At 35.4% G+C, this 25,216-nt stretch overlaps 2 protein-coding genes across 4 annotated transcripts in view; one reads left to right on the top strand and one right to left on the bottom strand.

Annotated features, from left to right (window-relative positions):
* The window catches only part of LOC110632164 (syntaxin-132), a 34,828-nt gene extending 15,009 nt beyond the window's left edge, over window positions 1–19,819 (bottom strand). The window contains exons 1-13 of one of the 3 annotated variants that reach the window (XM_021780285.2): window positions 19,493–19,819; window positions 18,621–18,731; window positions 18,283–18,339; window positions 15,116–15,164; window positions 14,674–14,762; window positions 14,489–14,562; window positions 14,302–14,344; window positions 14,168–14,228; window positions 13,985–14,010; window positions 13,826–13,903; window positions 2,989–3,069; window positions 2,849–2,914; window positions 2,323–2,734 (exon numbers count right to left, since the gene is read on the bottom strand). In XM_021780285.2, coding sequence (XP_021635977.1) covers window positions 2,561–2,734; window positions 2,849–2,914; window positions 2,989–3,069; window positions 13,826–13,903; window positions 13,985–14,010; window positions 14,168–14,228; window positions 14,302–14,344; window positions 14,489–14,562; window positions 14,674–14,762; window positions 15,116–15,164; window positions 18,283–18,339; window positions 18,621–18,731; window positions 19,493–19,510 — 927 coding nt within the window. In that variant the 5' untranslated portion in view covers window positions 19,511–19,819 and the 3' untranslated portion in view covers window positions 2,323–2,560. Of the gene's footprint in view, window positions 1–2,322; window positions 2,735–2,848; window positions 2,915–2,988; window positions 3,070–13,825; window positions 13,904–13,984; window positions 14,011–14,167; window positions 14,229–14,301; window positions 14,345–14,488; window positions 14,563–14,673; window positions 14,763–15,115; window positions 15,165–18,282; window positions 18,340–18,620; window positions 18,732–19,146; window positions 19,283–19,492 lie in introns of those variants that run through there. The other 2 variants (XM_058150041.1, XM_021780286.2) reach the window with 2 other exon arrangements.
* Window positions 19,820–22,795: 2,976 nt separating this feature from the next.
* On the top strand, window positions 22,796–24,346 carry LOC110661199 (uncharacterized). The gene is made up of 3 exons (XM_058149380.1): window positions 22,796–23,637; window positions 23,812–23,979; window positions 24,067–24,346. The coding sequence occupies exons 1-3, from the start codon at window positions 22,796–22,798 to the stop codon at window positions 24,344–24,346; spliced, it is 1,290 nt and encodes a 429-aa protein (XP_058005363.1).
* Window positions 24,347–25,216: the final 870 nt, after the last annotated feature.

The following is a 25,216-nucleotide window of genomic DNA, read 5'->3' as shown; positions in this document are numbered from 1 at the left end:
CATTTTGTATTTATCAAAAAATAATAGCTTTGAAGATTATTTAAAATGATTAATAAAATTTAATTTAATAGTATTAGACTCAGACTTACAAAATTTTAAGTTTAAATTTAAAATTACATTGGAATAATGCATAAATTAAAACATTGAGGGTCCACTCATAAGGTGATAGAACTATACTTTCAATTCAATACAAAAAGAACGTAATTTTCTATTTAAAACTTTCAATTGAAAAAAAAAAAAGTTAACATAATTCATATCATAAAAATAAAAGTCATTAATTTTTGAAATAACAAATATAATACTGTAGTGAAATTAGTTGCGGGTAATGATAATTACTCAATATCAATATTCAAATGAAAAAAAAAAAAACTAAAGAATAAATTTTATTGATGTACATATTTTTTTTAAAAGATAACTTGTATTGGTTTTTTTTATAAAAAAGTAGACTTACTGATTAATTTATCAATTCAATTTGTACAAAAATTTACAAATAAAAATAAATCAGATCAAAACAAGCTAATGATTGATTTGATTCACATTTTAATCAGTCTGACTAAACAGTTCAAGTTTTTTTTTTTTTTTATATAATTTTTTTTAGAGCAAACCTGGAAGCTAATAGATACTTGATTTTCAAGTTGAGTACTTGCACATCCGATTCAACATCTTCACTAAAAATAATAACTAATTCCTGTGCTTAAAGTTTGAACATAGCTTAAGACTTTAAATGACGACTTCCAGACATAAATTAAATGAGAAATATTCAAATAAAATCATTTTACCATACAATTTTAACCTGTAAACTCAAAATTGTATCGTACTGTTTAGAAAACATTATTAAAATTTGAAACCTGTAAGGATTACCAAATTTATAGAGAGAGAGAGAGAGAGAGAGAGAGAGAGAGAGTAATCCCCACATAGCAATCATTGACCTAGAAAATACATATGATAAATGCATATGATAGAGAACCGAGGGAAGTTCCTTATGATTAGTAGAGAAGAAAAAAGTCAATCTCAAATGTATAAATGTCATTAAAAACATGCATGAAGGACCGATTACAAGTTTAATAACAGTGGAAGGAGATAGGGTAACTTCCACATGAGAGTGAGTTTATATTAGGGCTTTGAGTTCATACCTCTTTGCCTTGTTATATATAAACTAATAAATCAGATTTAAGATGTCCTATAGTACATGTTGTTTGCAGATAATATTGTCTAAATGGAAGAAACTAATAAGTGACTTAATCAAAAGTTGCAGTTCTATAAGACTATTAAAAGTAAGAGTATTAGATCAACTACAAATAAGATGGAATATATAAATTCTAGCGTAGCTCTCTTAGAAGGAATGGATGGGAGGTTCATTGAATGGAGTTTTTATTTAAAAAATGCAACCAATTCAAATATTTTGGTTCAATTATCCAAGTGAATGGAGTAATAGAAAAGAATGTAACTCATAGGATCAAAACAAGATGGATGAAATGGATAAGTGTGACTAGTGTGTTATGCGATCATAAAATCCTTGATAAAGTAAAAGGTAAGTTCTATGGAATTATGGTTAAGGCAAGAATGCTGTATGGAAGTGAATGTTGGGCATCTAAGATACAACATATCTACAAAATGAGTGTGGTAGATATGTAGATATTGAGTTAGATGTCTGATATTATAATAATAGATAAGATTAAAAATAGCCATATTCGGGAAAGAGTGCATGTAGAAAATTAAGATGGAAATGTCCTATATATCAATTAAGATGGTTTTATCATGTCCTATGTAGAAAATTAAAAGCTCCATTATGGAAATGTGATAATCAATGGTGGAAGGAGTGAGAAGGGAAAATGAGAGATCTAAAATGATGTGGAGGAAAGTAGTATCAAAATATTTACAGTTTTTAAATATGAATGCGGAATTAATATCAAATAAAGTTGAATGACAAAAAAGGATATAATTGACACTAACTAGTTTGGAATTAAGATTTAATTGTCATTTTTGTAGTAAAAGGGAATCAAACTAATTCTAGTTACTAATTTTACAAGTAACAATGATATATTATTAGAAACTTTGCATCTTAAAGAAACATTAGGTTTGAAAGATCAAGGGAAGAAGAAAGTTAACGGCAAACCAGAACTATATGATCACCAGCTTAGATCACATTATGAAAATGACTAAAGCAAACAAAATCTTCAATTTCTGCCGAAAAGTATTCACTTTATGGGGGTGTGTGTGTATATATATATTTATATATATGTCAAGGTCTTTCACACAAAAATCAAGCTTAACAGCAAATTGGAACTATATGGATCACCAGCTTAGATCACATTATGAAAATGACCAAAGCAAACACAATGCTTCATTTCATGTCCAGGAAGTATTCACATTATCGGTATATATATATCAAGGTCTTTCACACAAAAATCATGCTTGCAACAAGCAGCCAAACATCACCAAGAAGCAGGAAGAAATGAATTATGAAAATAAAAAGAAAATAGAAAAAGAGAGACACGGATAGGACAAACAATTTCAATTGGTTATAGGTACAGATGGTCAAGCAACGAAAACAGCAGACTCAAGCACCCTTGCTATTCTTCCAAGGTTGGACGACACCAATGACTATAACAGCTACTATAAGCAAAAGAATTATAATGGCAATGCACATCCATTTTCGGGAATTCTTCTGAAGTTTCTTTGCATTTTGAAGAGCAGTTGTCCCTGACTGGACATGATTCACTGCATTTGCAACCTGAACAACATTTCCATTAACACACAACGCCTAGCAAAATGCAACCTTGCTACAGACCATGTAGGTACACATACACATACTTGAGCCAAAGGGGATATGAGTAGCAAAACAAACCTGACTTTCAATGTTATCTAAGATCTCTCCTTGGGCCTCGACAAGAACAGCCATATCAAGATAAATCTGACAAATGATACTCATTAGACTATAGAAATTTTAATTTGATAGTTAACGTCTAGGTCTAGCTGCAGGTGTACCTGGTGCAGGTCAAGAAGCTTTTTCTCAATTTCCTTTACAGCATCATGCCTCTCCTGGATTTCTTCCAGGGTATTTAGTACCTGCAGCCAATATTTAAGCATAGTTCAAAATTACAAACTCAGTAGATACGTCCAATTACAAATTCAGGAAGCCATGAGAAATGTGTATGCAGAGCCAGAGCTCCCAAGAGAGGACAGCTATTTAGCAAAAGATTTTCCCCCATATTTTCCATATCTTACTATAATATAACTGTAGATACTTGGAACATGTTCTACCATTCTCATACCAATGAAGTAGAACCTTAAGACAAAAAAAAAAAAAAAGTACCAATCCACTAGGGAAAAGAAATTCCATTAGCTCACTGAAAAGCATTATTAGTTCGCATTTGATGAACTCCATGCAAGATTTTAATCAAGATTCTCACAGGCGATCAACAAGTGAAACGTCTTCAATCAAGTGTCTTCACCCATGCTCCCAAAAAAATTATTTATAGGATGAATATAGGGTGAACAGAGAAGTTCTGTGATGCAGAATAAGACACAAGCTTTTTGATGTCAACTGTTAAGATCCCACGTTGGCTTGGGATAGGAGTAATGTGCCCCTTATATAGCTTTGGACATTCCTCCTCCCTTGAACTAGCTTTTGAGAGGGAGTTAGGCCCGGCCCATTTTCTTAAGATGATATCAGAGCCTCCCCAACCAATATTTGAGCTTCTCACGAGTATTTCACGCTGCAAGTGTTCGGTCCTGGGCGTGAGAGGGGTGTGTTAAGATCCAACATTGGTTTGGGATAGGGTTAATGTGCCCCTTATTTGGCTTTGAGCACTCCTTCCCCCTTGAGCTAGCTTTTAGGGGTGAATTAGGCCCAGCTCATTTTCTTAAGACCAACAAGAGATAATATATGGACTTCTCGCTTCTACAGGAATCCCAACCATGAGGACAGAGAAAACAGCCAACAATATATGAATTATAAACTCTTGCACTAGCTCTTACATGGGCATTGAGATTTACTTTAAAAATCACACTGTGAAGTAGTGAATTACCTCGTAAATAGCAAAATAATTTCTAACACTTTATTTCATCTGTTATGGAAAGTCAATCACTATATTATTTCTCTGTATATTCTGTATTCTGTATTTCTATTTAGGATTTCTTATTTAGGATTTCTTCCTAATTAGTAGAACACAATTATAGGAATCAATTATATATATATACCCATGTACAGATTAATTGAAATCAATGAGAATCATCTCTTTCTACATGGTATCAGAGCAGGTCATCAATCTAGGGTGACTATTTGTTTTCACTACCCAGCTCAGGAGAGACCTTGGCCGCCGACCGGCCGACCGTTTCAACCCTGATCAACATCGCCGACGTCTCCTCAATCCCCTCATTCCACCACTGTGTGCTGTTGCCTGACCCAGTATACTATTAAAGGACTTCTGAGGTTTGGCTCTCAGATCCTATTTCGGTATTTGCTTGATTTATGATTTTTGGTTATTTTGCTGCTATAAGCACTTTGGATTAGCGTTTCTGTTAGTTTTCTTTGTCTCAACAAATGGCAGACAATAAGAATGTTATTTCTGATGTGATTTCGGTGATGACTAAGATCACGGAACACAAACTTAATGGTTCGAATTACCTAGAGTGGAGTAAGACTGTTAGGGTCTATTTGCGTAGCATTGATAAGGATGATCACCTTACTAAAGATCCACCCACTGATGATACACGACAAACTTGGCTAAGGAAGGATGCTCGGTTGTTTTTGCAGCTTCGGAACTCGATTCATAGTGAGGTAATTAGTTTAATTAATCACTGTGAATTTGTTAAGGAATTGATGGATTACTTAGATTTTACGTATTACGTAAAGGGAATATCTCCCGTATTTATGATGTTTGTAAGGCATTCTACGGTGCTGAGAAAGAGGATAAGTCTCTCACGGCTTATTTTATGGATTTTAAACGGGTATATGAGGAACTTAATATATTGTTGCCTTTTAGTCCTGATGTGAAAGTTCAGTAGGCCCAACGGGAGCAACTGGCTGTTATGAGTTTTCTTGCAGGCCTTCCTTCAGAGTATGAGACTGCTAAATCTCAGATTCTCTCCAGTTCTGAGATTTCCTCTTTGCATGAAACGTTCACACGGGTCCTTCGTACAGAGAATACTCAATCTTCACAGCCTGCCAGTAGTGCTCTTATTAGCCGTAATCCAAATGGACAACAGGGTAATAGAAGAGGAAGTAGAGGAGGAATTACAGGTGTTATGGAAAGTCAATCACTATGTTATGGAAAGTCAATCACTATATTATTTCTCTGTATATTCTGTATTCTGTATTCCTATTTAGGATTTCTTATTTATGATTTTTTCCTAATTAGTAGAACACAATTATAGGAATCAATTGTATATATATACCCATGTACAGATTAATTGATATCAATGAGAATCATCTCTTTCTACATGGTATCAGAGCAGGTCATCAATCTAGGGTGACTATTTGTTCTCACTACCCAGCTCAGGAGAGACCTTAGCCGGCCGTTTCAACCCCATCATTCCACCACTGTGTGCTGTTACCTGATCCAGTATACCATTAAAGGGCTTCTGAGGTTTGGCTCTCAGATCCTATTTCGGTATTTGCTTGATTTGTTATTTTGGGTTATTTTGCTGCTATAAGCACTTTGGATTAGCGTTTCGGTTAGTTTTCTTTGTCTCAACAAATGGCAGACAATAAGAATGTTATTTCTGATATGATTCCGGTGATGACTAAGATCACGGAACACAAACTTAATGGTTCGAATTACAGGTGGAGTAAGACTGTTAGGGTCTATTTGCGTAGCATTGATAAGGATGATCACCTTACTAAAGATCCACCCACTGATGATACACGACAAACTTGGCTAAGGGAGGATGCTCGGTTGTTTTTGCAGCTTCGGAACTCGATTCATAGTGAGGTAATTAGTTTAATTAATCACTGTGAATTTGTTAAGGAATTGATGGATTACTTAGATTTTCTGTATTCTGGTAAAGGGAATATCTCCCGTATTTATGATGTTTGTAAGGCATTCTACGGTGCTGAGAAAGAGGATAAGTCTCTCACGGCTTATTTTATGGATTTTAAACGGGTATATGAGGAACTTAATGTATTGTTGCCTTTTAGTCCTGATGTAAAAGTTCAGCAGGCCCAACGGGAGCAACTAGCTGTTATGAGTTTTCTTGCAGGCCTTCCTTCAGAGTATGAGACTGCTAAATCTCAGATTCTCTCCAGTTCTGAGATTTCCTCTTTGCATGAAACGTTCACACGGGTCCTTCGTACAGAGAGTACTCAATCTTCACGACTGCCAAGAGTGCTCTTATTTGCCGTAATCCAAATGGACAACAGGTAATAGAAGAGGAAGTAGAGGAGGAATTACAGAATGAAGTAATCAGCGTAAGAGAGGCTAGTTCTAATCGGGACTCAAGAGGAGTCATTTGTTATTATTGCCATGAGCACAGCCATACAAAATATAATTGTCCAACCGGAGGAAAAATCAGCGATCACGGATGGCAAATATGGCGTGAGAGAATTCTCTGATATCTTCCTCAGAAAACTATTTTAGTATCTGCAGAGGATTTTGCACAATTTTCCCAGTATCAGGCATCTCTAAAGCCTACCAGTTCCCCTGTCACTGCGATCGCTGAGTCAGGTAAATCCACTACATGCCTTGTGTCTTCTTCATCCAAATGGGTTATTGATTACAGTGCGACGGATCACATGACGAGTAATTCTAGTCTTCTATCGCTTTTAGTCTAATCTCACTTCCTCTATTACTTTAGTGATGGTTCTACTTCTTGTGTCATGGGTTGCAGGCTGCGAACCCGACTTCGTCAATTTCTTTGTCTTACATTTTGTGTCTACCAAAATTCTCTTTTAATCTACTTTACATTAGTAAACTTACTCGTACCTTAAATTGTTCTGTTTCCTTTTTCTGACCGGTGTTTGTTTGAGGATCTTACGATGAAACAGTTATTGGTAGAGGACGCGAGTCAGGTGGTCTCTACATTCTGGAAAATCATGTACCGCGGTCGCTTGTTTGCTCCAGTACCTTAACACCTCTTGAAGCTCATTGTAGATTGGGTCATCCTTCTTTGTCTACCATGAAGAAGCGGTGTCCTCAATTTCAGTCTTTATCAGTACTAGAATGTGAGTCGTGTCAGTTTGCAAAACATCATCGTTTGCCTTCTGTGTCTAGAGTCAATAAACGGGCTTCATCCCTTTTTGAGTTAGTTCATTCTGATGTTTGGGGTCCTTGTTCTATTACATCTAAAACTGGATTTCGTTATTTTGTTACTTTTGTTGATGATTACTCTCGTGTTACCTGGTTATATTTAATGAAGAATCGTTCTGAGTTGTTTTCTATCTTTTGTGCCTTTTGTAATGAAATCAAAACTCAATTTAATATTTCTGTGCGCATATTAAGAAGTGATAATGCCAAAGAATATTTTTCAGCACAATTTCAGTCTTATATGACACAAAATGGCATTCTTCATCAGTCTTCCTGTGCGGATACCCCATCCCAAAATGGCGTGGCCGAAAGAAAAAATCGTCATCTTCTTGAGGTAACTCGTGCTCTTCTTTTTCAGATGAAAGTACCTAAACACTTTTGGGCTGATGCAGTTTCTACGGCATGTTTTTTGATCAATCGTATGCCATCTTCTGTCCTTAATGGGGATATTCCTTATACTACCTTGTTTCCTACAAAATCTTTATTCCCTATTGAACCTCGTATTTTTGGTTGTATTTGTTTTGTGCGTGATGTTCGTCCACAGGTTACTAAATTGGATCCAAAATCTCTCAAATGTGTCTTCCTTGGGTACTCCCGGCTCCAAAAAGGGTATCGTTGTTTCTCTCCTACTCTTAATCGTTATCTTGTTTCTGCAGATGTCACATTTTTTGAGTCCACTCCATTTTTTCCTCCATCATCTGTGTATGAGAGTCAGGGGGAGGAGGATGATCTCTTAATATATACTGTCCAACCAATGTCTAGTCCTCTCCCACAGCCTGTTCCTTCTGTCTCTAGACCTACTCGACCTCCCGTTGTTCATGTTTATTCCAGGAGATTGGAGATTCCTGACTCAGATCCTCCACCAGCTACTTCGTTGGGCGATCCTGTACCTCATACTGATCATAATTCTGATCTAGACTTACCCATTGCTCTTCGTAAAGGTAAACGTTCATGTACTTACCCTATCTCTTCTTTTGTTTCTTATAATCAATTGTCTTCTTGTTCTCGGTGTTTTATTACTTCTTTAGACTCTGTTCCTATCCCTAATCATTAATGAGGCCTTTGTCTCATCGGTGTGATGCTATGAAAGAGGAAATGGAGGCTTTAGATGCTAATGGTACATGGGAACTATTGCCTTTGCCCACCGTAAGAAAGCTATTGGATGCAAATGGGTATTTCTGATGAGTAAATCCTGATGGTTCGGTGGCTAGGTTAAAAGCATGCCTTGTAGCAAAAGGATATGCTCAGACATATGGGGTTGATTACTCTGATACTTTTTCTCCTGTAGCTAAACTTACTTCTATTCGCTTGTTTATCTCTTTAGCAGCTACATATGATTGGCCCCTGCATCAATTGGATATCAAGAATGCTTTCCTTCATGGTGATCTTCAGGAGGAGGTGTATATGGAGCAACCACACAGGTTTGTTGCTCAGGGGGAGTTGGATAAAGTTTGTAGGCTTCGGAAGTCTCTTTATGGCTTGAAACAAAGTCCTAGGGCATGGTTTGGGAGATTCAGTGAAGCAGTACAGGAATTTGGTATGCAAAAGAGTAAGTGTGATCACTCAGTATTTTATAGGCAATCTGAGGCTGGCATAATTCTCTTGGTAGTCTATGTGGATGACATTGTCATCACTGGGAGTGATTCTGCAGGTATTTCATCTCTTAAAACCTTCCTCCAAACTCAGTTTCAGACCAAAGACTTGGGATTGTTAAAGTATTTCTTGGGTATCGAAGTTATAAGAAGTAAGAAGGGTATTTTCTTGTCTCAAAGAAAATATGTCCTCGATCTATTGACAGAGACAGGAAAATTAGGTGCTAAGCCTTGTAGCGCACCAATGACTCCAACTTTACAACTGTTAGCAGGGGATAGTGAGTTGTTTGAAGATCCAGAGAATCTGAGAGATTGGTAGGAAAATTGAACTACCTTACAGTCACTCGTCCCGACATTGCTTATGCCGTTAGTGTGGTAAGTCGGTTTATGTCTTCCCAACCGTTGCTCATTGGGAAGCCTTGGAACAAATCTTGTGTTATCAAGGCGCTCCAGGAAGAGGTTTGCTATATGGCAATCATGGGCATTTGAATGTTGAATGTTTTTCAGATGCCGACTGGGCTGGATCTAAGGTTGACAGGAGGTCAACTACTGGATATTGCGTTTTTATTGGAGGAAATTTGGTGTCTTGGAGAAGCAAGAAGCGAGTGTAGTTTCTCGATCTAGTGCTGAATCCGAATCTGAGCCATGGCACAATCGGTATGTGAGGTAATGTGGATACTTCAATTACTAGATGAGACCGGTTTTAAGACCTCTGCACTGCGAAATTGTGGTGTGATAATCAGCTGCTCTTCATATTGCTTCTAATCCGTGTTTTATGAGCGGACCAAACATATTGAGATTGATTGTCACTTTATTCGTGAAAAGATTCAACAACGAGATCATCTCAACAGGACACATCAAAAGCGGAGAGCGATTAGGAGATATTTTCACAAAAGCTCTGAATGGAGCTAGGATTGACTACATTTGTAACAAGTTGGGCATGATTAACATCTATGCTCCAACTTGAGGGGGAGTGTTATGGAAAGTCAATCACTATGTTATGGAAAGTCAATCACTATATTATTTCTCTGTATATTCTGTATTCTGTATTCCTATTTAGGATTTCTTATTTATGATTTTTTCCTAATTAGTAGAACACAATTATAGGAATCAATTGTATATATATACCCATGTACAGATTAATTGATATCAATGAGAATCATCTCTTTCTACAACAGGCAACAGAAGTAATCAGCGTAATGGAGAGGCTAGTTCTAATCAGAACTCAAGAGGAGTCATTTGTTATTATTGCCATGAGCATGGCCATACAAAATATAATTGTCCGCAACTTCAAAGGAAAAATCAGCGATCACAGATGGCAAATATGGCAACAGAGAATTTATACAGTATCTTCCTCTGAGAAAACTATTTTGGTATCTGCAGAGGATTTTGCACAATTTTCCCAGTATCAGGCATCTCTAAAGCTTACTAGTTCACTGCGATCGCTGAGTCAGGTAAATCCACTAATGCCTTGTGTCTTATTCATCCAAATGGGTTATTGATTCTGGTGCGACAGATCACATGACAGGTAATTCTAGTCTTCTATCTGCTTTTCAGTCTAATCTCACTTCCTCTACTGTTACTTTAGCTAATGGTTCTACTTCTTGTATCATGGGTTCTGGAACGGCGAATCCGACTTCGTCAATTTCTTTGTCTTCTGTTTTGTGTCTACCAAAATTCTCTTTTAATCTACTTTCTGTTAGTAAACTTACTCGTACCTTAAATTATTTTGTTTCCTTTTTTCCTGACCAGTGTTTGTTTCAGGATCTTACGACGAAGCAGATTATTGGTAGAGGATGCGAGTCAGGTAGTCTCTACATTCTGGAAAATCATGTACCGCGGTCGCTTGTTTGCTCCAGTACCTTAACACCTCTTGAAGCTCATTGTAGATTGGGTCATCCTTCTTTGTCTACTATGAAGAAGTTGCGTCCTCAATTTCAGTTTTATCAGTACTAGAATGTGAGTCGTGTCAGTTTGCAAAACATCATCGTTTGCCTTCTATGTCTAGAGTCAATAAACGGGCTTCATTCCCTTTTGAGTTAGTTCATTCCGATATTTGGGGTCCTTGTTCTGTCACATCTAAAACTGAATTTCGTTATTTTATTACTTTGTTGATGATTACTCTCGTGTTACCTGGTTATATTTAATGAAGAATCGTTCTGAGTTATTTTCTATCTTTTGTGCCTTTTGTAATGAAATCAAAACTCAATTTAATATTTCTGTGCGCATATTAAGAAGTGACAATGCCAAAGAATACTTTTCAGCACAATTTCAGGCTTATATGACACAAAATGGCATTCTTCATCAGTCTTCCTGTGTGGATACCCCATCCCAAAATGGCGTGGCCGAAAGAAAAAATCGGCATCTTCTTGAGGTAACTCGTGCTCTTCTTTTTCAGATGAAAGTACCTAAACACTTTTGGGCGGATGCAGTTTCTACGGCATGTTTTTTTATCAATCGTATGCCATCTTCTGTTCTTAATTGAGATATTCCTTATACTGCTTTGTTTCCTACAAAATCTTTGTTCCCTATTGAACCCCGTATTTTTTATTATACCGATTTTGTGCGTGATGTTCGTCCACAGGTTACTAAATTGGATCCGAAATCTCTCAAATGTGTCTTCCTTGGGTACTCCAGGCTCCAAAAAGGGTACCGTTGTTTCTCTCCTACTCTTAATCGTTATCTTGTTTCTGCAGATGTCACATTTTTTGAGTCCACTCCATTTTTTCCTCCATCTGTGTATGAGAGTCGGGGGGAGGAGGATGATCTCTTAATATATACTGTCCAACCAATGTCTAGTCCTCTCCCACAGCCTGTTCCTTCTGTCTCTAGACCTACTCGACCTCCCGTTGTTCATGTTTATTCCAAGAGATTGGAGATTCCTGACTCAGATCCTCCACCAGCTACTTCGTTGGGAGATCCTGTACCTCATACTGATCATGATTCTGATATAGACTTACCCATTGCTCTTCGTAAAGGTAAACGTTCATGTACTTACCCTATCTCTTCTTTTGTTTCTTATAATCAATTGTCTTCTTGTTCTCGGTGTTTTGTTACTTTTTTAGACTCTGTTCCTATCCCTAATACTGTTGGTGAGGCACTGTATCATCCCGGCTGGTGTGATGCTATGAAAGAGGAATGGAGGCTTTAGATGCTAATGGTACATGGGAACTATTGCCTTTGCCCACTGGTAAGAAAGCTATTGGATGCAAATGGGTATTTACAGTAAAGGTAAATCCCGATGGTTCTGTGGCTAGGTTAAAAGCACGCCTTGTAGCAAAAGGATATGCTCAGACATATGGGGTTGATTACTCTGATACTTTTTCTCCTGTAGCTAAACTTACTTCTATTCGCTTATTTATCTCTTTAGCAGCTACATATGATTGGCCCCTGCATCAATTGGATATCAAGAATGCTTTCCTTCATGGTGATCTTCAGGAGGAGTTGTATATGGAGCAACCACCTGGGTTTGTTGCTCAGGGGGAGTTGGGTAAAGTTTATAGGCTTCGGAAGTCTCTTTATGGCTTGAAACAAAGTCCTAGGGCATGGTTTGGGAGATTCAGTGACGCAGTACAGGAATTTGGTATGCAAAAAAGTAAGTGTGATCACTCAGTATTTTATAGACAATCTGAGGCTGGTCTAATTCTCTTGGTAGTCTATGTGGATGACATTGTTATCACTGGGAGTGACTCTGCAGGTATTTCATCTCTTAAAACCTTCCTCCAAACTCAGTTTCAGATCAAAGACTTGAGATTGTTAAAGTATTTCTTGGGTATCGAAGTTATGAGAAGTAAGAAGAGTATTTTCTTGTCTCAAAGAAAATGTCCTCGATCTATTGACAGAGACAGGAAAATTAGGTGCTAAGCCTTGTAGCGCACCAATGACTCCAACTTTACAACTGTTAGCAGGAGATAGTGAGTTGTTTGAAGATCCAGAGAGATACAGGAGATTGGTAGGAAAATTGAACTACCTTACAGTCACTCGTCCTGAATTGCTTATACCGTTAGTGTGGTAAGTCAGTTTATGTCTTCCCCAACTGTTTCTCATTGGGAAGCCTTGGAACAAATCTTGTGTTATCTGAAGGGTGCTCCAGGAAGAGGTTTGCTATATGGTAATCATGGGCATTTGAATGTTGAATGTTTTTCAGATACCGACTGGGCTGGATCTAAGGTTGACAGGAGGTCAACTACTGGATATTGCGTTTTTATTGGAGGAAATTTGGTGTCTTGGAGAAGCAAGAAGTATAGTGTAGTTTCTCGATCTAGTGCTGAATCCGAATACAGAGCCATGGCACAATCAGTATGTGAGGTAATGTGGATACTTCAATTACTAGATGAGACAGGTTTTAAGACCTTCCTGCCTGTGAAATTGTGGTGTGATAATCAAGCTGCTCTTTATATTGCTTCTAATCCGATGTTTCATGAGCGGACCAAACATATTGAGATTGATTGTCACTTTATTCGTGAAAAGATTCAACAACAGATCATCTCAACAGGACACATCAAAACTGGAGAGTAGTTAGGAGATATTTTCACAAAAGCTCTGAATGGAGCTAGGATTGACTACATTTGTTGGGCATGATTAACATCTATGCTCCAACTTGAGGGGGAGTGTTATGGAAAGTCAATTACTATATTATTTCTCTGTATATTCTGTATTCTGTATTCCTATTTAGGATTTCTTATTTAGGATTTCTTCTTAATTAGTAGAACACAATTATAGGAATCAATTGTATATATATACCCATGTACAGATTAATTGAAATCAATGAGAATCATCTCTTTCTACATCATCAAACAAAAATAAGAAATGGATATCATTTTAGGAAAAAATAAAACTAATTTTGATAGCTGCAATACATAATACAACAATTAGTGCAAATAACTTCAGATTCCACAAATCCAATCCTTGCAGATTTTGTGTCAAATTTCTAATTAAAAAAATGGTCAGAATTTTCAATGTAAATTGGAGTAAGATAATGGATACCTGTCCTCGACCCATTTCTTGAATTGCCTTCTGAAAGATTTGCTCACTGTTTCCAGTTTCAATCAGGTGGTCAATTGTCTAGCAGTCATCAAATTTTACCAATTATGATGATATCCATATCCATTTAGAGCATATTATAGTTTCAAAATTCATGCTCACCTCTTCATCTGGTCTGGTTCCTGTAACTGCTCAGTTGTAGACAGCAAAATAAACAAAAGATTATTAATAAAACTGGATCCAATGATTTAGAAAGGACAATAGAAGTATGAAATCACTATTATGCTGTAATGTTTTCTTTATATATATATATATTTTAATTATTTGCAAGAGAAGTTTTCAAACCTGTAATGACCCTTCTCTCCACAACTTCACGATACTCATCTTGGATCTTTTGTCTTAAGGTCTGGAATAAAATACAAAAATTAGAAAGCATAGAAAATAAAAAACTTTTCATCACCTTAAACTTGTAGATATACCTGAAACTCTGTCATTAAATCCCTGAATCTTTTTATCAAGGCACTGTGACCCAAAACAATGAAATAATAGTTAAAATACACGTGCAGTTTATACATGTATGTTAGAAATGCATGAAAGTTGTTTAGAAAAAAAAAAAAAAAGGGAGCGTAGGAATTTAATATTTAAAGATCTTCTCAGGCAACATACTTTGTAACGTTCATCCTAGCTCGGTCAACTCCAGTTCCCTTTTCGCATCCAGGTTTCTGCCGATTGGCTAAATTCTGGAGATGAAGACACGAGAAAAAACAGCAAGAAAAATTTTAATGCCCTGAATATTCTAGTAGAAATGTTCGATGATCTAGTTAAAAAAAAAAAAAAAATTGAGGTATTACGTCTCTGTTTATTGCTTCTAGTTTGGCTTTGACAATACGTGCAGTCTTACCCACTTCATCAACATCTTTCTCCATACGCTTCTTGATAGCTGCACTAGTTTAGCAATATTCTTACGGTCCAACAAACACAAAAGCCAAACAGCATGCACAAGTATTAAGCATGGATATTTTAAGATGACAAAACTATAAGTTTAAACAACAACTATCAAGTCCTAACACCAAGTTTCAAGAAGTTCTAAAATTTTACTTAAATTTTTTCCCAGATACGAGACAAGCTCATACTTTACTTTCCGTTGTGTGACTCAAGCTACTCAACCATTGGTGAGTCAACAAGAAGATGGTCCACATATCATGCTCAGGAAAATGACAGATTCACACTTAACTTAGAATGGTGAGTTCAATGTTCACATGTTTCAGCAAGTAGAGTAGACCAAGATTGTACCTTTCATGGAAGATGCTTTTGTTACAGACTTCGACTCCTCATTAGCTTCCTGCCCAGAAGTAAACATTAAAAAGTTTTACAAGAAAAGGCATGAAATTTTATTTGTCCTCTTTTCTTCTCAAGTAGAACCTTAGCAAGGGAGACACTAGACCATGCACTGGTTGGATTAATGAAAAGTTTTGAGCATTTAGCAAAGTTTGCTTATATACTTCATCAATAAGGTAGAAGATGATAGATGCACAAATACATCATTGATCATAGTTTAACCGTGTTGAATTCATTACTTCTGAAACTTGAAGCAACGTAGGAGAAATAACTCAACTAAATGTTATGACTAAGGGCGTTGAAAATAAATAGAGGGTCTTTGGGGTTGAAATTGTAATAAAGGAATATTATGGAAAGTTAGTGGAGTTAGCTAGAAAATAGTTAAGAGAATAGCGGGAGCAGTTATTAGAGAGATCTAAAGCCGTATAAATAACAACTATTGTAACTAAAGAAACTATTGCGGCATATTATCAATGAAATCTTCATTCTTTTCTTCATAAATTCAATTCTTTCTCCCCTCCTCTCTTCTTCTATCTTCTTCCTTTCTCTATATCTTCTTTCTTCTTCCCTGAGATTTCTTCCTTCTCTTTCCTCTAATTCTTCTTCCTTCATCCCTGAAATTTCTTTCCTTCTTCCTCTTTATTTCCTTCTTCTTCTCGGCAGATCCTGTTTCTTCTTCTTTCTTTCTTGAAATTTTTGAATCAAATTTCTTTCTTCTTCTGTTAATTTATGGTTCGTTCTTCTGTTCTTTCTTTTATTTTTCTCCTTTAATTTCATTTCCTGCATTTCAAGAAACATGTTTCTTGAAATTCTTGAAAGTTTTTTTTTATCAAGAATCAATACAACAGATATCTTTTTGCTTCTTCCCTTTTCTCTAATTTTTCCTTTCAATTCTGTTTCTCTTTTCAACTAATCTCTCTCTCACATTATCTTTTAGAGTTTCATTTCCACTTCTTTGTGTCAAACCTCTGTTGCAGGTCTGTTTCAGTTGACATCTTGTAGAAATATCAAGAAAATATCTTATTCTTTCCTCTCAATTTCCCTCTTTTTTCTCCATTTTCCCTTCTATTTTTTTTTTGTTCTCCTGCACTTGGGATTTTTTTTTTCTTTTCCCTTCTTTCCGTCAGTTTTTCTCTTCAAGAATTGTTATGGGTATCCATGGAACTACAACTTTGGCAAGAAAAGATCTTGCTCGATGTGCTTGAAGGTCTCGAAAGAATACAAGAAAAGTTGCGGACCACATTTGAGAAGCTTGACTTCAGTAAATAGAAAATTGATGAAGATTACATTCTTGGAAATTCAGACAAGCCAAATGAAGACCAAGATGGCTCAAGTGAAGTTTCCCATAATAATGACAAGGGCACTACTAAGATGGTGTAGGATTTTCTTGCTAATATGTCTAGTCTAGGTGAGGACTTTGAGGAGGAGGATGATGGAAATGTAGAAGACATAAACCTTGGAACTGGAATTTCTTGGAATGGTGGCAGTAAAATGCGATTTCTTATTCAAAAAGGAGAGACAAGCGGTTTTGATGTTAAGAAGGAGAATAACCTTCTTGTTGATGCAACAATTTTTCATGGTGACGGAGAAGAGGAAGAGGTTGATATTATTGGTAATGGAGAGTAGATTATCCCAAAGTAATCAAATTCAATGGAAAATGAAGACATGGCTGATGGTGATGCTATTTTGCCATTGGCATCAAATGGTACCCCATGCAAGGAAATATTGGGTATTGGAATAGTGGATGAAACTTCCAATTTGAGTTGCGATTCACATAAAAATGCTGAAGAAATATCTAATTTGTCTTTCTCAAAGGAAAGGATTTTGGAATATGCATGTGATTCTCATTTTTTCTATGTCACTGTTATTCATATTGAAGTTGGGAGAGCAAGGTTTCGACAGGATATTGACAGGGTTCCTATAGTTTCCATTCCCAGAGATACTCTTACTCTTGGTATTCAGCAACTCATTAATAGGCACTATCAGGTGTTTGTGGAACAAATATTTGAAGAGAAAATTTCAGGGAACCATAAGGATGTTTTCCTTCCAGAGAACGTTTGATTAAAGGAGGAAACATGGAAATTTTTGAAGAAGAAAAGTATTGGGATCTTGGTGGTATTATATTTGAGCTGAGACCATGTAATCGTTCGCTCAAAGAGAATGAGTTTGAAATCAAGAGAAGACAAAGAAAGAAAATGTGTTCTTCGAGATACCACAATCATTTACTACTCAAAGAGAATGAGTTTGAAATAAGGAGAAGGCAGAGGAAGAAAATAAGGCCTTGCTGTAGTTGTTTGTTTGCCAAAGGATTCTCCAGTTTTAGCATGCAAGATATTAGTTTTGAACATCAAAATCCATTACAGGTCCAAGTAGTGTCATGTGGTCTATAATTGCAATATGTTTTTGCTGATTATTGTTCCTTTCTTCATTCTTGAGGACAAGAATGATTTCAAGAAGTGGGGAATGTTATGACTAAGGGTTTTGAAAATAAATAGAGGGTCTTTGGGGTTGAAATTGTAATAAAGGAACATTATGGAAAGTTAGTAGAGTTAGCTAGGAATTAGTTAGAGAATAGTGGGAACAGTTACTAGAGAGATCTAACACTGTATAAAAAACAGCTATTGTAACTAAAGAAACATTCCACAATATTATCAATGAAATCCTCATTATGTTCTTCATAAATTTTATTCTTTCTCTCCTCTTCTCTCTTCTTCTATTCCTTCTCCCCTTTCTCTCTCTATTTCCTCTCTAATTTCTGTTCTTTCTGTGATGGAGAATCTGGTTACATAACAACAAACTCGTCTTTTATGCAATTTGGACCACCACCTAAGAATTCCCCAGCCAGAAGGATATTCAATAGTCAAACCACAATCCACAAAAGGGTACATAATTCAAGGAGAACAAATATTTCCTTCTGATTATTGCTGATTCAATTAAAGTAAATACTTGAAATCCTAGGCCATAACTGTTATAAAAATATATTAAAAATGATCAATATACCAAATACACTTCAGCACATTTCCAAGAAAACATGATTAATTATCTCACTTTCCAAGAATTTTCTCACGAAAACCTAACCTCAGTCCTCATATAATACAGCTAATCACAAACTACATACATACCTTCAAGTTCTTGAGAAGTCCAGAGACCTTATCAACCTGTTTCTCGACGTCTTGTATCTGAAAAGTAAAGAACAAGGAAAACATTGAGAGGAAATGTAAAATGAAAACTATTGAAGAGCCACAAAAAAAATAAAGGCATCATGCAAAAGAACTATAGGAAAAGGCTTTAGATGAACATTTACTCTTTTGATCCTACAATTATAAAAGAAAATTTAAATGAAAAAGAATGTGGGTGGGGGGGGGGGGGGGGGGGGGGGGGGGGGGGGGGGTGGGGGGGGGGGATTGGTTTGAATACGCGCAATGCATATATAGAATAACAACTGGAATACAGAGAATACCTGCTTATTGAAAGCGTCCATTCCCATATCGGAGTTACTCCTTGGAAGCTGCATTCCCATTTCAATATCATTATTGCTGGGAGGTCTTTTGGCATCACCAACAAATGAATCCTGAAAATGGGAGACATTACCACAAAATAAGTTCCCACTTTAGAAGGAGGTTAAAGAACGATAAAACTGTAGTTAGGTCTAAGAACAATAAAATAGCCATAAGAAAAGAATTCTACGAAACTATAACGATCAAAATGGACATCTTATGTTAAAGAGGAAAGGAAAAGAATTTTTGAATTCTTTGAGAAATATATTCTATTAATTAATTAATAAGAAACTCCAAAGTATTCATTACTTGGTTATCAGAGGTTCTCCGGATACTAGAAGAGGCCCCAAAAAACAAAGGACACCACAGGATTCTAAAGAGTTTAGCAATCCTCCATTGAAACTAAAATCATCATTGGGCCATAAACTCATTCGAAACTTGTACTAGGAGAATCAAATTGAGAACTCTAGTTCAGTTAGTTACCCTTACTTTCCTTAGAAATCAAGCACAGCCATGAAAAATTCGACATCTTGCCATCTCTTGGGAGCTTGAAACACTCATGGGTATCCATTAAAAGTTCAAATTGAACTAAAGTCCCCCTAAAAAAGAAGCCAATTTCACAAGAAGCAAGAACTATGCCAGCTCCAAACACCACTAGACCAAAATTCAAGCAACAAATGAAGCATTAAACTCAAATTCAAGAATAGACAATTGGTTGAACTGCAAAATCAAGATCTAAAACTATCCACTAAAACAACAATCATCTTAATCAAAGACATTAGACGGGAAATTAAAAAGATAGATGCTTTACAAAGAAAAACAAAACCAGACATACCGTGAGCAAGTCGTTCATCTTGATTGAGAAATCCCAGAATGAGAAAGGTGTTGTATTGTTGAAAGAAAGGAAAGAGAAACCAAGATAAAAATAGAAATAATGGAATAGTAATGATTAAAAAAATAAAGTGTTGGTTGGCCTGCAAAGTTTGATCGCTATATACATGATCTGCGAGGAAGTGGGAGACCACCAAACAGCCAAAATCATAGACGTTACAAACAAAAACCTTATAATGTATGAGCTTTAGCTTAGCTAGTTTGTTTTGTTCAGGATATTTTGGGATCTTTACGTCCTTGTTGAACTCCATTTGGGAATTTTATTATTATTTTAACTGAGAAGATCCTATTCCCTATGACAAATTTGTACTCCCCATGCCGTTTGGGACATTGGAAGTTGAAACCTTGGATGGGACCAAAGAATGTTTTTCTTTTATTTCTATCATCAACTGAAATCTGAAAATAGGTAGTCCTTTTTGGTGTTTGACTTGTCTTCCTTCCAAATCCAGTAGTATAAGGTAGAAAGCCAACAAGATTTATGTCATATTCTTATCATATTTTAGCATTGATGATATATTTTTACACATACTATTATAATTTTATTAATAAATATATTAATTTTTTTATACCAAAAATGATACTAATATCACCAAACTAAAGTTCATTGGTAAGTATTAAATCTTTACTTTTTTTTTTAATTGCAATTGTCCTTGCATTAAAAGCCCAAATTGGACAAGGATTCGCAGACAAGACCAAAGGCCAATTTACATGGAAACCCCAACTTAAATGCAGGCCCACTAATAGAGGCTCCTTTCTCTACATGGTAAAACCCTAGCCCCATTCCTACACAGCTCAAGGAAAACTCTGCGCCACTCATTGAAAACCAAAGGACCAAAGAAACGTTGAAGATCAAGAAAGAAAAAGCTTCCTCAAAGCCATGCATAGCTAGAAAACCAACCAGAGTCAAGACGGAAGCTCGAAAAACTCCATAAATAACCCATCGCCTCTCGAGGGAAATATTGGCCTCTGGAACCATTAACTTGGGAAAGAAGAAAGACATAGGGCATGGCATTACAGTCTTCTCTATTCTTTAAATGCTAGCTCTTAACCTTGGAGACGCCTCCCATTAGATCTACTCCTAAAGCCGATATCTACACCCAAACACTCCAACCCATGAACCCATATAGCTTTAGATCTGCAAACCAAGAAACAAAAACCAAAATCTTATCTACACCCATCCTAAAGGATGGGGAGGAAAACAACCCACACTCTAGGCTGGAGAAATGTATCCCCTACCTGGAAGGGCAAGTATCCCATAAAAAATGAAGGCTTCAACTTGACCAAAGGGAAGTGGAACCTATGAAGCACAGAAACGGCACTGAGTCATGTTTCTCAGTGTCGGAAACGTTTCCGATGAGGAAACGAACTGACACGGCTGGGAAACGTTTCCGGGCCGTTTCCAAAAATATTGAAAATCGGAAACGCGTTTCTTTAAACAAAATTAAAAAAAAGGTTAAAATCGATTACTTCACAACATTCACCAACAGAAAAGGAAGAAAAAGAAAAAGAAAAAGAAAAAGAAAGAGAAAAAGAAAAAGAAAGAGAGTACCTTCAACGACAGTTGGCAGTGTCGCAGATTGCAGTTCGCAGTGCGGGTAAGAATCGCAACACCTTTCTCTTCTTTTCTCTCTGATCTGCCATATTCACTCTTTGATATACTCTCTCCATCATTATCAAAAGAAGAAGAAGAAGAAGAAGAAGAAGAAGAAGAAGCAGCAGCCGAAGGGAGAACATCGACATATAAGTGGCCTTTCCTATTTTCTTTTTCTTCCCGATTGTGAATGAGAGTAATTAGGTTTATATTGGGGTTTTATTAATTTATTATTATTTAATTTATAATTTTCCTTATTATTAATTTATTATTTTTCTTTTCTAATTTCTTTGTGAAATAATTTTATTAACCAACTTTTATTAATTAATTATAATTTTATTCCATTAATTAATCATAAATTTATCATATTTAATATCAATTTTTTTTTCTCTAAATATATATTCCATAATAAGATTTTTCTCAAACTAAATTTGAGGAGTTATCATAAATATTTTTTTTAAATAAAAAAAATAAAAAAAATTTTCCCAAATTCACTAAAAATTTTCAAGATTTGCCATATTTTTACAATCAACATTTTGAAGGAAATTAAGGATAAATGTAAATATATTTTTAAAGTTATTTTTATAATTATAAAATTTCAAGTTTAAATTCTAATTAATGATAAATAAAAAAAAATTCCAACATTCAAAATTTGTATTTTATATTAATATATTTTATATTTTTGTAATAATTTATATATAATGTGTTTAATATAATTTGTTTTAATGTATCGTTATATTATTTATTAAAATTTTTCATAATATAGTCAATTTATTCAACTCTATTATTTAATTCTTTAATCTTTTAATATATAATTTGCATTGTGCTTTAATCCTTAGTATATAATTTGTTTAAATAATTTGTAAATTATATAAAATTGCATTTTCTTTTTGTCATTTTGATAGGACAATATTTGAATGGATTCTTCGAACTCAAATTCTACCCAAGCAAATAGCACTAGTGCCACTTCTTCAAAAACTAGGGAGGAAGAATTTAATCCTTTTGTGGAGATATGTAACTAAACTAGAGAAAACTAGAGAAGAAGGGGGTAATTGTAAATGGATATGCAATTTTTATGGACAAGAAAAGCAAGGGACTTATACTAGAGTGAGGGCTCATTTATTGAAAATCACTGGAAAATGGATTGGTGTGTGTAAAAAAGTGATGAATGATAGTATTTCTGAAATGAGGAAACAAGAGGATGAGGCAACAAACAAAATTACCAATTCACAATCTAGGCGAGTTTCTTTGCCTATTAGTATAACTTATGTTCCTTCATTGAATATAACTGAACCAAGTATTTCAGCAGCTTTGAAGAAAATAAGAGTTAATGATTCTCCTCTTGATAGAGCTTTTGACTTGTAAACTAGAGCTCAATTAGATGCAGAGATTGCTAGAATGTTCTACATTGGGGGTCTACCTTTTAATTTTGCTAGAAATCTTTATTATGTGAGTTCTTATTCTTTTGCTGCTAATCATGTTTTGGGTGGTTATGTGCCGCCTGGTTATAACAAATTGAGAACCACATTACTTTAGCAAGAAAAAGCAAATGTAGAGAGGTTGCTTGAACCAATTAAAAGCACTTGGTTAGAAAAGGGTGTTAGTATTGTGAGTGATGGATGGAGTGATCCCCAGAGAAGGCCTTTGATTAATTTTATGGTTGTTTCTGAGTCTGGCCCCATGTTTATCAAATCTGTAGATTGTTCTGGTGAAGTGAAAGATAAGCAATTTATTACTAATTTACTAAAAGAAGCAATTGATGAGGTGAGTCATCAAAAAGTGGTACAAGTCATTACTGATAATACTTCAAATTGTAAAGGTGCTGGAGAAATCATTGAGGAAATGTTGCCACATATTTATTGGACTCCTTGTGTTGTGCACACTCTTAATCTTGCTTTGAAGAATATATGTGCAGCAAAAAATTTGGAAACTAATCAAGAAACTTTTGATGTGTATCACTGTATCACTGAAATCCATGGGGATGCTTTGCAAATCAAGAATTTTATAATGAATCATTCCATGAGGCTTGCAATTTATAATCAGTTTAGCCCTTTGAAATTGCTTTCAGTTGCTGACACTCGTTTTGCTTCTATTGTTGTGATGCTTAAAAGATTTAAACTTATTAAGCGTGCTTTAGAAGCAATGGTTATGAGTGATCAATGGGCACAATACCGAGAAGATGACCAAGGCAAAGCTAGATTTGTTCGTGATAAAGTGATAGATGAGGATTGGTGGGAAAAGGTTGATTACATCATTGCTTTTACTGGGCCCATTTATGACATGATCAGAGTTTGTGACACAGACAAACCATACCTTCATTTGGTTTATGAGTTGTGGGATTCTATGATTGAAAAGGTGAAGCAAGTTATTTTTTATCATGAAGGAAAGCAAGCGGATGGGTTTTCTCCTTTTTATTATGTGGTTCATCGAATTCTTGTTGATCGTTGGGCAAAGAGCAACACTCCCCTTCATTGTTTAGCCCATTCATTAAATCCAAGGTAAATTTCTAACTTACATACTCATTTTCTTGTTATAATTTTTTTTTATTATTTTCTGAATTTATTTTCTTATTTTTGAAGATTTTATAGTGAAAAATGACTTCAAGAGGGAGAAGGTAGAGTGCCTCCTCATATGGATGGAGAAGTATCAACTGAGAGAGTTAAATGCTTTAGGAAGATTTTTTCTAATGAAGATGAGCGAATTAGAGCAAATGATGAATTTGCAAATTTTTCTTTGAAAAGTGGACCTTTTGCTGATCCTGATTCTATTGGAAGTATGTATGTTACAGATCCTAGGAAATGGTGGGCATGTTTTGGTTCTAATGAACCTATACTTCAAAGGTTGGCTTTTAAAGTGCTTGGACAACCTACTTTCTCCTCTTGTTGTGAAAGAAATTGGAGTATTTATTCCTTCATTCATTCATGCAGAAGGAATAAATTAACTCCAAAACGTGCAGAGGACTTGGTTTTTATCCATAATAATCTTCGTCTTTTGTCGAGAAACTCCTCCCAATATTATGATGAGAAGAAAAAATTGTGGGATGTTGGTGGTGATCAATTTGGGAGCATGGAAGATGTGGGAGTTCTTGAATTTGCCAACCTTTCATTAGATGAACCAGAGTTAAAGTCTGTTTTGTTTGATGAAAATGAAACTACAAGCATGGAGAAGGAGAATGAGAAAAACAGTGAAGTTGAGGAAATGTCATAAATTTTATTATCTTTTCTTTTTTAACATTTGAATGTGTTGTAGTTAATATTTATTTCTTATAAGTATGAAACTTCTAAATATGTATTTTTATGGTTGAATTAAAATATTGATTTGAACTTTATTTATTATTGAACATCTTTCATGATATATATATATATATATATCATGAAAGGGGGATGAGCTAACAGGGAATAAGTAATAATCTAGATCTTGAACAATATATAAATAATTAAAGAAATAAACAAAATGCACAAAGAAAGGAAATCTTCAGAAATGAAAATTAAACTTGTAAATTAAAGATTAAATATATATATCCTATAGGCGGCAGAGCCAGTTCGTTAAGAATATATATACTTAACAAAAAGAAAATTAAATTTGTAAATTTAAATATGAATATACATGTATATATTCAATAGGCGGCAGAGCCAGTCCGTTATGAACATATATACGTATATTTATGCAGATCAGGCGGTTGAACCAACCATATGCATGCTAAAGAAATAAATTTGAAACTTTGTAAAAGAAATTGAAGAAAACTTACTTCAAAATCTTATAAATTTTGTAAGATTTGTACAAAGGTTTTGGAGATGTAATTCCGGGTAGGACTTACAAAGGTTGCTCAGCACATGAGCTTCCTAAGATCTACTACAAGGAGATTCTGAGGTTTGTAGGTTTGTAGGTGAGGTAGAGGTAGGGCTAGATGGGAAGTGAATCGACCTTCTTGCTCCTTCTGAACCTCGGTGAGAACTCTTCTGGGACTTGAGAAGCTTGGGGATGGAGAAGCTTGGAGAGGCTTTGGCTCCTTTGTAAAAGCTCTGAAGTTCCAAAGAAAGCTCTTCCTTTGCCTTGGATGAATGCCTTCTTAAATAG

The sequence above is a fragment of the Hevea brasiliensis genome, chromosome 7, assembly GCF_030052815.1.
Source record: "Hevea brasiliensis isolate MT/VB/25A 57/8 chromosome 7, ASM3005281v1, whole genome shotgun sequence".
NCBI classification, from domain to species: domain Eukaryota; kingdom Viridiplantae; phylum Streptophyta; class Magnoliopsida; order Malpighiales; family Euphorbiaceae; genus Hevea; species Hevea brasiliensis.
This window is presented reverse-complemented; position numbering and strand designations above follow the sequence as displayed.